We start from the raw sequence: 13,023 nt of genomic DNA on the forward strand, positions 1-13,023 counted from the left end.
AAATAAATAAATAAATAAATAAATAAATAAATAAATAGAAGTCGATCATATAAAGGGGTGGCAAACACTAAATAAATGAATAAATATTTGTTGAGTTGTAATTGTGACTATTTTTTAAGAAGGAAAAATAGAGAGCAACAATGACAGATGATACGTACCTGGATTCACAAGTTGCCAGGCACTGGCAGTGGGCACTACCCACATGTTAACTCATTTGGTCCTTACCACAGTCCTAAGAGGTACAACCTTTTTACAGATGAGAAAACTGAGACACAGGAGAGTCAAAGAACTCCCCAAGACTCACAGCTAGTAATTAGTGTTGCTAGTATTACGAGAGAATTTCACAAAGAGACCTAATCTAGTCTGTCTACTTAGGGAAGGCTTTCCCAGGTAAGTGACATCGAGCTGAGGCCAGGGGGGTGAATAAAGGTGGGCCAGGCAAAGAGGCCACTGTGGGGAGTGTTTTGGGTGGGAAGGCCTGGAGGAGGCCAGGGGCTTAGCTAACTTGAAAAACTGAAAGCAAAGCAGTGAAGCTGGTGGTGAGGTAGGCAGAGGCCATGCTAAGAAATTTGTATTTTATGCTAAAAACAATGTATACTTTAAGTAGAAAAGATGATCCAACTGGAGCTTTGAAAAGCTCATCCTGGCAGCTGTAGAGAATGGATGGGGACCCTGTCGCACATATTTCCTGTATGTGGTTAGGAGGCAGGATGGTGCGTTGAATTGGGTATTGGGAGTGCAGGTGGAGGGGTGTCAGATTTGCTATATTTAGGAGAGAGAAGTAAGAGAATTTGACACTTGGTTATGGCAGCTGTGAGAGATGGAGTGTTGAAGACGGACTCCAGGATTCCAACTTGGGTGCACGGGTGGCTGGTGGTACATTTAGTAAGATGGGGAAGATGGAGTTCAGATTTAAGGCGAAGATGAAGACTAAAGTCCTGGTCATTGAGTTTGAAGCCCTATGAGCCATCTCTTGGATGTGTGTTCAGTGGCCAGGCTGGGGTGGAGAGGTACATGTGGGAGTTGAGGCTTGTATCTGTGGACCCATAGAGAAGAGAGCCAAGCCCTGCCCCAAGGTGCCCTCATGCTTGCAGGTCCTGCCTGCTTCAGGTGTTGCTGGTGATAACCTACATGTCACATTTGACAGGGCTTCCTAACTAAGCCATCTGAGAAAGGTCTTATGATTCATGGCTTAGATGCTGTCCCTGAGTAAAAAATCTGTGAGTCCTTGAAATCTTTTTGTCAGTTCCTCGAACTGTTGATGTACTGATTAATATGTAAAAACTGACATTGAAAAGAACACTGACTTGTTTCTCAATCATATAAACTTTGATTTTCTTGTGCACAAAACATTTTAGCTTGTATGTTGTCATCTGCAGCCAGTGACTAACCTGTGTACCGTACCCTCTGATGAAAAAAACCCAACTCTGACATGAGGGGTCCTCCTTCCTTTGCCTAAACTTTCTTCTAAAACCCTTCCAACGTGTAACATATTTTGAAACATGCCCAACTTTGCTGGTAAGTCTTCTTGGGTGGATCCTCACATTTAGCTTCCGATAAGTCAAATTATTTCTACCTCAACAACCTTAATTTCCGTGGACACTTGTCAGAGTATTTCCTCCTGTCTTTCCATCATCCACTTCCTGTGAGCTGTTCAGAAGCAGCTCTCTGCAGCCTCAACACCCACCTACCTGCAGGCCGCCCCTCTGCTGGCTCCCAGAACAAGGCTCTGATTGGGATGGCAGAGGAAAGAGAAACGGGACCAGCAGCGCTACTCAGGCCTCAGACGGGTCATACTCCACACTCACCAGCGTTTCCACGCCACCATCTCACGCGGAGCTCCTGGAAGGGTCCAGTGCTCCGTCTGCAAGGGACCATCTGTCTACACCGCTCGATTGGCCTTTTACGGCACTGACTGTTCTTTGAAGTTTTTACAGCTCCTTCTAACTCATTTCACTGTGTTGGAAATGTTGGGGGTGGGGAGTAAAGGGGCCATCCCGTCCACAGACAGTTGCTTGCAGAAATGATTTTCAAATTCCCGGGTGCCAGGACGTGAGGAGAATGCGGCCGGTAGGGACTGGAGAATTTTCAAAGGTGCCGCTCAGTGGGAAAATCCCTTTGTCGGAGAGAGGGCCCGAGGGGCGCGGGACGCAGCCGCGCCCACCCCGCCCCGCGTCACCGCGTCTCCGGAAGTTCCATGCCCCTGGGTACTCGGTTTCCCCGGATGGTTCCGGAAGAGCGCGGCACGGCTGGTTGAGAGCGCAGGGCAGGCCCGGAGGCCGCTTCGGCAGCCTGGGCGACGCGTAGGCGCAGAGCCAGAGGGAAGCGCTTTGTTTCGCGTGTGGTTCCCGCGCCTGCGGGCGCGCGGGAGAGGCGCGAATCCAAGTGCCGCGCGCGCCCCGGGGACTTAAACCGACTGAGCGCGCGAGGTGGGACTGCAGGAACTGGAGCGCCCGGGTCCCCGCCCCGCCCCGCCCGCGGCGGAGGCAGTGAGCGCGAGAGCCCAGCGGGGTCGCTGGGAGCCGGAGGCACCGAGACACAAAGGCAGGCGGGATGCGGGAGCAGCTGGGGAGCAGGCAAAGAGAAAGCGAAAGCCGCGTGCCCGGCCGGTGACAGGGTGAAGGCGCCGCGCAGCTCTCCGGACGCCGGCAGTACCAGGTCCTGCTTGGCTGAGCCTGGCGCGCCGCAGCCATGGCCATCGCCCACCTGGCCACGGAGTACGTGTTCTCGGATTTCTTGCTGAAGGAACCCACCGAGCCTAAGTTCAAGGGGCTGCGACTGGAGCTGGCCGTGGACAAGATGGTTACGTGCATTGCCGTGGGGCTGCCGCTGCTGCTCATCTCGCTGGCCTTCGCGCAGGAGATCTCGATTGGTAAGCCTCGCCCAGGACGGAGGGGAGTGGCCGCCCCGGTCTGGCCCGGTGAGCTGCGATTTTACGGCTCACAGGCCCGAGCCTGGGCACGCCCAGCTGTGATGGTAGTGAGCGTCAGGAAGGACAGTGGTCCCAGTTTTGTGGTCCAGAGCGTTCTTTGCCCAAGTGTTTGTTCCATTGGTACCCTGGTCTACTCTGCTCGCATCCCTACTCCTCAGTTCTTTTGTTCCTTATGCCCCACTGATCGGATTGTGGCTTACAGTTTATGTTCCACCCTTAGAATTGGCACCTTGCCACCAGATTTGCCAAGAATAGCTGTATCCCCGTTTTTCACCCCTGTCTCCTACGTACTTGTGCAGCCGCTTAAAATTTTGCACCAGAGAAGTTCCTGAGTGGTTACATGGAGAATGTGAAGACCGGTGCTCCATGAGAAGTGTGTTCTTTCACTATCTTACATATAATTGGTGTTTGCTGAGATCTTAGCTCTCTAGGGTTGTGCATGATGGGAAATGTCTGCACTTGGCAGGCATTAGAGGGATCTTCCACTTGGACGGTCTTACGAATGTGAGATGAACAAGTCCCCTTCCTGTAAATTCTCATTTGAGTTTCATAACTGTTGTGTGAGATTGGAAAATCTGGTGGTTTGGGCAGGATCATGTGGCTATGTGGCTTATCTTCCTTATCAGCTGTTCTGACTTTCCACACAGGAGAGAGTGTTTATGAACCAACAGGAAGGTAGTGCAGGAAGGTTTAATACCGTTCTGTGGCAGGGGGTAGAGAGAGGACCCAGTGCCACTGGACTTTGGGAAAACTTTTGTCAGAGGGTGAGTGGGATTTGGATAAGCAGGAGTAAGACCTTTGTTAAGGTTTTGAGATGGCAGAGAATGTTATATGTTCCTGGAAAGAGAGACACAGTGACCGTCCTAGCCAAGGCAGGAGGATAAGTCAGAGTTCCTGGAGTCTGAGAGTGAATATGGGCCTGGGTCAGCCAGGAACAGAAAAGTGTAGGCTGATGGTTTCAGAACTGTGAAGTTATTGTTTGAGCAGAGGACAGACTGGTTGAAAACAACATTAAGTAAATACTAGCCTGATGGTGGCATTTAGGGTCTGGGAAGAAGGTGAGAGGATGGGGCCCAGAGGGCTGGGTGCCAGAGAGCAAGGCATCAGTTGAAGTCTTGTGCAGAGAAGATGTGAAGAGTGGAAGAAAACAGGTGGGTGATTGCTGTGAGATCAAGGAGTAAATAAGCAGCACTTGAGTACCTAGTTTTTAATAGGCCATGAAGGGCAGTACTGGTTGAACACGCTGTGGAGGTTGTATGTCTGGATGATTGGAGTGTGGTGTTGGTGGGAATTGTGAAGTTGAGGGAAGAGTTGATTAGGAAAGAGTGACGGTGAGTGTGATTTTGCAGTCCGCAGCATTAAGAAGTTCAGTTTCGCAGGAAGTTGCCAAATTCATGGTGGAAAATAAGTTTTTAGTTTTCCTGCTCTTTGCATAGGCATAGTCATCGGGATTTTCTTTAACTTTCCATTTGACAGTGAATTGAGGCTTCCAGCTGAAAGGGAAACCACCAAATAGCATGAGTCATGGAGATAATCTCTCCCTTCAGTCAATTCCTCCTTCAGTACTGGTTGTGTGCTGAACTCGGTGCTGACCTCCAAGCACCCAGGAGTAAAAGAGGCATGGTACTTGTCTTTGTGGTGCAAGTCTTGGGTACCTGGTTGGGACAGAAAGGCAGGAGGGAGGAGTTAGTCACCCTCTATGACTAATCTCCACCTCTAGCGCATGTATTAGAGGGACTCTAAGGCACCTGCACCTGTAATGCCTTAGGTGTAACATCTAAGGTGTAACAACATTGGTAGGCTGAGAGGTATTTTTGGGGTATTGGGAGTGGTTTTACCTAGCAAGAGTCTGAGGTCGTGTTGTGTACATAGCACTGTGTGCTGAGGGAGATGGGAAAGGATTTTGAGACCTTGTTCTTGCCCTGCCTTCTCCCTGTCCTGTGGCAATTTACTATGCAGTTGCGCACTAGAACATATCTGTTAGCACGTAACGCCATTCAGCTGTGTGTAATTCAGCACCCAGACAGGTGTTGAGCTATGAGCTCCAGGCTGGTGAAGGTTGGCAGGCACTTGGGTGAGGAGCTATCGAGCAGACTCCCATGTTTTCTGAAGTGTTTTCAGGAGTTCCAGGGGAGGACAGACATGTGGGATGAAGCTAGCAGGACCAGGGAAGACCTATTAGATCAGGTATACATTTAGATAAAACCAGAAGAAGGGCTTTTGAGAAGAGGGGAGAGGTACATAGATTAATACATGGAGTTGGTACAGTGGGAGGGATCATGGTATGCAGCATTTAATTTTGTGTAGTTAGTAGTATGCACTCAGCCAAAAGAGATAAGAACAACAATAAAGGGAGAGTGAAGTAATTGAAATGGAGCTGGCACTTTGCCCACCATATTGGTCAATGAACACAAGCCCCAGGAAGACACTGAGATAAGGCCTGCAGACTTAAAACATGGCTTCATCCTCCCTCTGCTGATAATTACGCCTTCCCTCTCTGGTGCTTGGAATACTGTTTTGTTGAACTTAATACAGAGCTTTATAACCTGTCTATGCGTGTTTTGCATGGAGATTGAAACTACTCTATAAACATTTGTTGAGTGAATGAAAGGTGATAGCTTTTGGCATCATCAGACGTTGTTGATTGATTCTGGTGTGCATGATGCTGTACCTTGGCAATGGGGTGTCAGACACACGTAGGACATAAGAATCTTTTCTCTGGAAGCACAGTCTGGTGGAGAAGTTCAACGCATAACCCTCCTAATGCAGGATTCATGAAACCTGGGCAGTGTCCGAAGTGTATACTAAAGCCTAATGCTGTGGGAAGGCAGAAGAAGGTTTTTTCTGACTCAGGAACGCTGAGAGTTTCAGGGCAGAGTTGGCCCCTGAGGCAGGATTCCAAGTGTGTGGAGCAGTGTTGGCCGAAGCTGAGATGTGCGAGACAACGTGTGGCCGCTGGAGCTTTAGCGGCACAGTCACATGGAGAGGTGGAAGCCAAAGTAAGGGTCCAGGGGCTCCACATGAAAGAGGGCACAACAAATCCCATTGTTTTCCTGTTTGTGTTGGGCTGTGTGTGTATATATATATAAAATCAGAAACGAGAAAATCAACTGTAATTACATGTTTTTCCATTTTCCACCTGTATGACAAATTAGTATATATAAGAATTCATCTCTTGTGATATAAAATCCCCTCAAGCGTAAAATAAATTATATTTTCCATTGACTTCCCCAAAATTAAATTCTCTGTCAACTGGTGTTTGGTAAAATAGGATTCAAGTTGAAACGTTGTGGTGATTTTTCCTTTAAATAAATGATTTTTTACTTTAAAGGTAATCCATTAAATAAAAAATGTGCATGGATTGTGTTTTAGATTTAAGAGTAGGTCCTCTGTGGGGGTGGGAGTGTTGCAGGTCAGAGAGAGGGAATGTCCTCATATGATAAAATACTTGGCTTCGTATTAAAGGCTTCCCTTTAGTCTTTGGCCTGTTCTCTTAGTTGTTCAGCCCACTGGGCTCCTCTCAGAAAAGAGGGACTGAGCCTGCACGGGCCACAGAGACCCATGGGCATGGCAGCGAGCTGACCTTTATCAAGCCCTGCTGGGTGGCAGCATGGTGGCTGCAGGTGAAGCGTCCACTCCTCGGAGGTTCTGGCCCCTCCCCTCCCACAGCAGTTCACACAGGTCCCACGTGGTAGGCACTGGTGTGGGGCTGCCTAGGCTGGTGGGGACTGTGTTGGGGACAGAGAGCAGAAGGGACTCTGCCTTGCTCATTCACCAGATCTTGGTCTGTCTGCCCACAATCACAGGTTGAAGGGTCACTGCAGAAGTAATGTGGTCTGGAGGGGCGTAGCAAGTTTGATGCCATGGTCAAGGTGGAGGGCAACTTTGGTAGTCATTGCGGCAGCCTGTGGTCCTCAGCCACTCATTGGTCCAGATCTGCCCTGTGATAGTGAGAATTACAAGCAGAAACACTCCTGAGGGAGTGGCAAGGAGACTCTTCTGAGTTGTGCCTGGGAGCATTTTGAAGGCTTTTAGACAGTGAGATACTAAGGATTGAATGTAGGAACTAAAATGTGCACCTGTCTGGTTAGGTCTGATACTTCTACTCAGCCTTTCTAAAATACTGCAGGCCTGCTTCCCCTGAGATTCAGTTGGATAGGGGGAAAATAAGTGATGCACAGCAAAAGGCAGTTTAAATTTAATTGTGACTTTAGGCTAGAAAAGCTGTGTGGTGGGAGCCAGAGGAGGGAGAATCAGTGGTTTCACCAGCCCTCATTTTTTCTTCCTCTTGCCTTCCATCATGTCTTGCCTTCAACAAGTGCTCCATAGAAATGTAGTGAAGGAAGTGCCAGAGCACACTAGGGAACTCTCCCAGAGTGGCTGTGCTGAGGGAGTGGACGGGGTGTTCTGGGTAAGGGTCCCAGTTGCTTGGAAGTGCGCCCTCTGAGTGCCATTTAATGATACAAGTGCTGTCCTGGGTCAGGCCTGTCCTGGCCACCTCCCAGACATCTGCCTCTGATGATAGCAGTCAAGGATGCACGTCATCATGACAGGTAAGTTGTCCCACTTGATTTATAAGCTCAGGTTATATTGCATGTGCCTTAGATTCTTTTTTGTGTTATTTTTGTGATGAGGAAGAATCTGTGTTCAGAGTGCAGAGTGACTATACTGTGGAAGAAGGATGAGTGTGATCTATGTGGCTTGGATACCCTGTGGGTGTTGCCTTGTGCAAACTGCTGGGAGGCAGTGCCTTGAGGCCTTTCATTTCTAACACATCTGTTCTCAGGTACCTCTAGAGGTGCAGCACATTTCATTGAGGGGGAGAGGTTTAGGAAATGGCTGGGTGACAACTTGTGTAGAATGTAAGCATGATTGCATGACGTGACCTTCAAGCTCTGAAATTCTAGAAGTATTTCTCTAAAGTTATGAATTCCATTAGTGTGCTACAGTTATGGACTGAATGTTTGTGTGTCTCCCAACCCCAAAATTCATATGTCAAAGCCCTGATCCCCAGTGTGATGCTAATTGGAGATCCCTTTGGGAGGTAATTAGGTTTGGATGAGGTCATGAGAGTAGTACCTTCATGATGGGATGCCCTTAGAAAAAGAGGAAGAAATCCCTCTTTCTCTCTCCCCTCCCCCTTCCTCCCTCTCTCCCTCTTTCCCTCTCTCCCACTATCCCCCTTCCTCTCTTCTTCCCTCTTCCTCTCTCCACAAGTGTGGCCACAAGGAAAGGTGTATGAGCACACGGGGAGAAGGGGGCCATCTGCAAACCAGGAAAAGAACTCTCACCAGACACCAAATCTGCTGGCACCTTGATCTTGAACTTCCCAGACTGTGGGAAAATAACTGTTGTTTAAGCCACCCAGTCTGTTGGGTTTTCTTACAGCAGCCTAGATTAAGACAAAACTGCCAACAGACCAGACTCTGAATGGGATTCATGTTCAAGGGGTCTTTTGACAGGGCCTCCTGTGCCCTATGCTTAGAGCTGTACAAGGCCTGAGGCCTCAGGGGCTGCTTTGATTTCCTGGTGCCTCACGTGGCATGTATCTCCTGGGAAGGAGAGCCCCCGTCTCCTGCCAGGATGTTTCTTGCCCTGAGTCTGGCTGGCTGGACCAGGTGGGGAGCTGGGGCAGCCAGTAGTCTACTAGGGAAAGGGTGTCTGGTCAGCCGGGGACCCTGCCTCCCTCCCTGACTGACCTCCCAGTGGGCAACCACCGTTCTGGGCAGAGAAGGACTTGGTCTTTCTGAATTAGTGCTGCTCTTTTGCTATCATTACAGGGCAGGCATTGGGCCAGCCCCAGTGAGCCAAAGGACAGATATAACTGCAGCTGCTTCCAATATGGTTTACTTGGAGTTCTCCTTTCACTTCCTGCAACTGAGTCAGCGACTGGGTGGCTTAAGTTATCTGCTCTGTTGTGGCTGAATTTAGACCTGTTTTTGGGAATATCTTCAGGCTGCTGTTTAGCATGTACCAGATCGATTATTTTCACGGTTGTCTATCAGAGTGGGTCAATATTTAGGGTCTCATGGCATAGGTCCTATAATAGAACATCTTCAACTCACACTTAACCAAAGAGCCAAGAGAGACTCCTAACCCCTCCAGAAGGATGCGTGCTGTCCAGAGAGTCTACTGTTGGATACATGTTTTACTTTGTTAATGCTTTTCTTGTACAAGTAGTACCTAAATACATTATCATGGTAAAGGATTCATAAATCTCTTTCACCATGTGCTGAAGGTAGGTGGACACTTTGTGCAGCCTTATTGCTGTACTTTGTCTATATTAACATGAAGTGTACAGCTTATTTTGTTTTTCTCACTTAGTATGTTTGGAGAGCTTTCCGAGCCAGTACGTAGGTGTCACCTCACTGTTTTATAATAGAAGAGTATTCCATAGCTTAGAATATACTTATAATTCATCTAAGCAGTCCCCTAATGATGGACATTTACATTCTTTAAAAAGTTCTACTCATACATAAAGCTTGTTTGCATGAAAATCTTCGTAAATATTTATCTCCTCCCAACATTAAAAGGAAAGGAGACTGTAGCAGTATCAGTTTCCAGAAGGACGAAATCATTTTCCAGAATAGTTTTGCATTCCTGTGTTCCTATTTGAAATAAGTGGAAAAACAAAACAAAACAAAACACAGCCCTGTACACTATCCAGCTCTAACTCCTGCAAAATGTGACTGCATTAGAAGTTTGGAAGAAGCATTTTGATGTGCCCTTGGTTTTAAGAAAGAAAGGACCTCCTTCAGGGGGTAGAATTGCAACTTTAAGTTGAACTTCATGATGCATGTTCTCATAACACTCTAAGTTTCCTTTCTAACATTTACCACAACTTGAAGTTAGGTAATTACTTGCATATTTATTTGTTGAATACTGTAAGTTCATTTAGGGCAGGGACCATGTGTCCTTAAAACTTGATACATAGAAGTATTAGGTGGCTCCCACGTTGCTATGAAGAAATACCAGAGACTGGGTTATTTATAAAGAAAGGTTTATGTGGCTCATGGTTTTGCAGGCTGTACAGGAAACCTAGTGGCTTCTGCTTGGCTTCTGGGGAGGCCTCAGGAAACAGTCCTGGTGGAAGGCAAACAGGGAGCAGGCACGTCTTATATGGCAAAAGCAGAAGCAAGAAAGAGTGGGGGGAGGTGCTACACATTTGTAGTGGCTCACACCTGTAATCCCAGTACTTTGGGAGACCGAGGTGGGTGGATCATGAGGTCAAGAGATTGAGACCATCCTAGCCAATATGGTGAAATCGCGTCTCTACGAAAAATACAAAAAAATTAGCCAGGCATGGTGGCGCGTGCCTGTAGTCCCAGCTACTTGGGAGGCTGAGGCAGGAGAATCACTTGAACATGGGAAGTGGAGGTTGCAGTGAGCTGAGATCGTGCCTCTGCACTCCAGCCTGGCGACAGAGTGAGGCTCCATCTCAAAAAATATAATAATAATAATAGACAAATAGATAAAACCTGAAAATAGGTCTTAGGACCTTCGTGGACTCTAGGTTTGGATTAGCAACATCTCTAAAAAACCATGCAAACACCTTTTTTTTTTTTTTTTTGCAGTGGTTGCTTCCTTGGATTGCATCCTTTTCAAACCCCTGAGGCAGTGAGAGCTTGATCCGCAGTAGAGAAGGGGAGGCAGTATGGGGCCATTTGCCCTGGCTGAGCTAGGATCTCTGGGTGAGGCAGGCCCAGCTTCATGCCATGGGGTTTCTGAGAGCAGCAGGGAGACATTAGTTGCTGGGGGAGAAGGGGGCCTAAAGAGAATCTGCCATCTGCTTGCTACCAGGCACACCTGTAGGGGGTGAAAAGGGTGGTGGGGAGGGGACTCTGTTGTTTTTTTAATAAATTCTCTATATAGCTCACACTCCTTTTTAAAATATAAGTATTTATATATGTATATTATATGATTATAAAGATAAAACTTACTCTAGAAAATACAGAAGAGAAAATAGCGGTAAATCTATAATACCACCAGGGATAACCACTATTCTATCTTGGTCTATTTTCCCCCAGGAATATAAGTACAGGAGATATATATATATATATATCTCCAGTAACTTTTAAAAAGTTTTAAAAAAACCAGACACCTAAGTCAAGGCCATGTTACCATGTTCTTAAATTGTCGTACACTTGATTTTTTTGTTGGCAGTGATGTGGAATGTTGTGCAAATATGTCAAAATTTAACTGTTTCACAATTTTTGTAATATAAATAGCATTGTGAAGAACACTCCTGTACATAATAAGCCACCTCTCTAAAGATCTCAGTATTTCAATAGATTGCATAATTCTAATTACAAGGTCAAAGTATACGTAGACTTTTTTTTTTTTATTATTATACTTTAAGTTCTAGGGTACATGTGCACAACGTGCAGGTTTGTTACATATGTATACTTGTGCCATGTTGGTGTGCTGCACCCACCAACTCGTCAGCACCCATCAACTCGTCCTTTACATCAGGTATAACTCCCAATGCAATCCCTCCACCCTTCCCCCCGCCCCCATGATAGGCCCCGGTGTGTGATGTTCCCCTTCCCGAGTCCAAGTGATCTCATTGATATCATACGTAGACATTTTTAAGACTTGGCCGGTGTGGTTGGGTTGCCCTCTAGATAGACCCCCAATGGACACTTATCCCCAAAGCTGAGGGAGTGGCTTTCCTCACAGCTGGCAAAAGTTAGTGGATTATCATCCACAGTTTAATAGGTGAACAAAGGTGTGCCATTGTTTTAAGTCGCATTTGTTCAGTTACAGCATTGAATGTTTTTTCATATGTAATTTTTCCATTTATATAATTCTGTGAATTGTGTGTTCTTATCTTTTGCTTATTTTTCCAAGGGGATGTTGGTTTCTCAATGGGTTTTATTAACTGTTTCTATGTTTCAAATATTTTCTAGCTAGACTTTATTGTATTTTGTTTTCCAGTGGTCAGTCTCCTTTGAATTCTGTTTATGTTAAGCATTTTTGTTTTTTAATTTTTAATTTTCATGGGTATGTAAAGGTATATATTCATGGGATATGTGAGATATTTTGACACAGGCATACAATGTGTAATAATCACATAGGAGAAATTGGGTATCCATCACCTCAAGAATTTATCCTTTGTTACAAACAATCCAGTTATACTCTTTTAGTTATCTTAAAATGTAAAATTAAATTATTATTGACTACAGTCACCCTGTTGTTCTATCAAATACTGAATCTTATTCATTCTTTCTGTTTTTATGCCCATTAACCATCCCCATTTCCCCTGATGCCATCCCTCAGTAACCTTTTCAGTATAAGTTTTGATAAGCAGAAATTATTTTGTCGTTAAAACTACCTATCTGTTAATTATTTCTTCAGTTCCATTATGATTAGACTGTCATAGCCCATCCTTTGATCTATCAGTTTTTTAAAATGATCTTTAATGATTTTATTTGAACATTACCTCTACAGTCTGTTTTGTTCTTTTGGTGCTGTAAGTCAAGACTCTAGCTGATCATCCCCTCATTGTCATTTATTGAGGAACCCGTTCTTTATTCATTGATCTGTGATGATTTCCCAATCATATAGTCAACTCAAGTAAGTGAGCCTATTTTTGGGCTTTTCGTGTTGTTCCACTGGTCTGTTAATTTTCATGAAAATACCAGACCATCCATTTTGTCACTGCTTTCATACTGGCTTGTTTTTACATGTGAGTAGATACCTAGGTAAATTACAGTTATAAAATATTAGAACTATGAGCAGGGAAACTGAAGCTCAGCAATCTAAGTGAGTGACTTGCTTGGCACCAATTGTCACATCTCCTTAGCAGATTAATTTCTCATAGTATATTAAATATTTAAAAGGCTCTTGAATTAATGGAAGAGCATCATTATCAGCAGGATCCTTACTGGAAACTTGTCAGGCTATCTAACTACTGGACTTTTTAAAATATTATAGTTATGAGGAACACTATTTTGATATATAATAAATATTTATTTGGTCTTTGGTTTCCCAGCACTCTGGTGATGAGGTCACTGATGGCAGTGGTCTCCTGGGTAGCCTTGTGAGCCAGGCTTGTTGCCAAGGGAACCAACCATGTGATTAGAGGGTTG

At 45.7% G+C, this 13,023-nt stretch overlaps 1 protein-coding gene and 1 long non-coding RNA gene across 3 annotated transcripts in view; one reads left to right on the forward strand and one right to left on the reverse strand.

Annotated features, from left to right (window-relative positions):
* Positions 1 to 2,059, reverse strand: part of LOC108530690 (uncharacterized) — an 81,331-nt gene extending 79,272 nt beyond the window's left edge. For both annotated transcript variants that reach the window (XR_001885926.1, XR_001885927.1), the window contains exon 1: positions 1,809 to 2,059. This is a non-coding gene — a long non-coding RNA (uncharacterized LOC108530690). The remainder of the gene's footprint in view (positions 1 to 1,808) is intronic.
* Positions 2,060 to 2,205: 146 nt separating this feature from the next.
* The window catches only part of PANX1 (pannexin 1), a 56,376-nt gene continuing 45,558 nt past the window's right edge, over positions 2,206 to 13,023 (forward strand). Inside the window, exon 1 of the mRNA XM_017873717.1 lies at positions 2,206 to 2,872. Coding sequence (XP_017729206.1) covers positions 2,692 to 2,872 — 181 coding nt within the window. The 5' untranslated portion in view covers positions 2,206 to 2,691. The remainder of the gene's footprint in view (positions 2,873 to 13,023) is intronic.

Source organism: Rhinopithecus bieti, unplaced genomic scaffold, assembly GCF_001698545.2.
Source record: "Rhinopithecus bieti isolate Rb0 unplaced genomic scaffold, ASM169854v2 scaffold_8678, whole genome shotgun sequence".
Classification (NCBI taxonomy): Eukaryota; Metazoa; Chordata; class Mammalia; order Primates; family Cercopithecidae; genus Rhinopithecus; species Rhinopithecus bieti.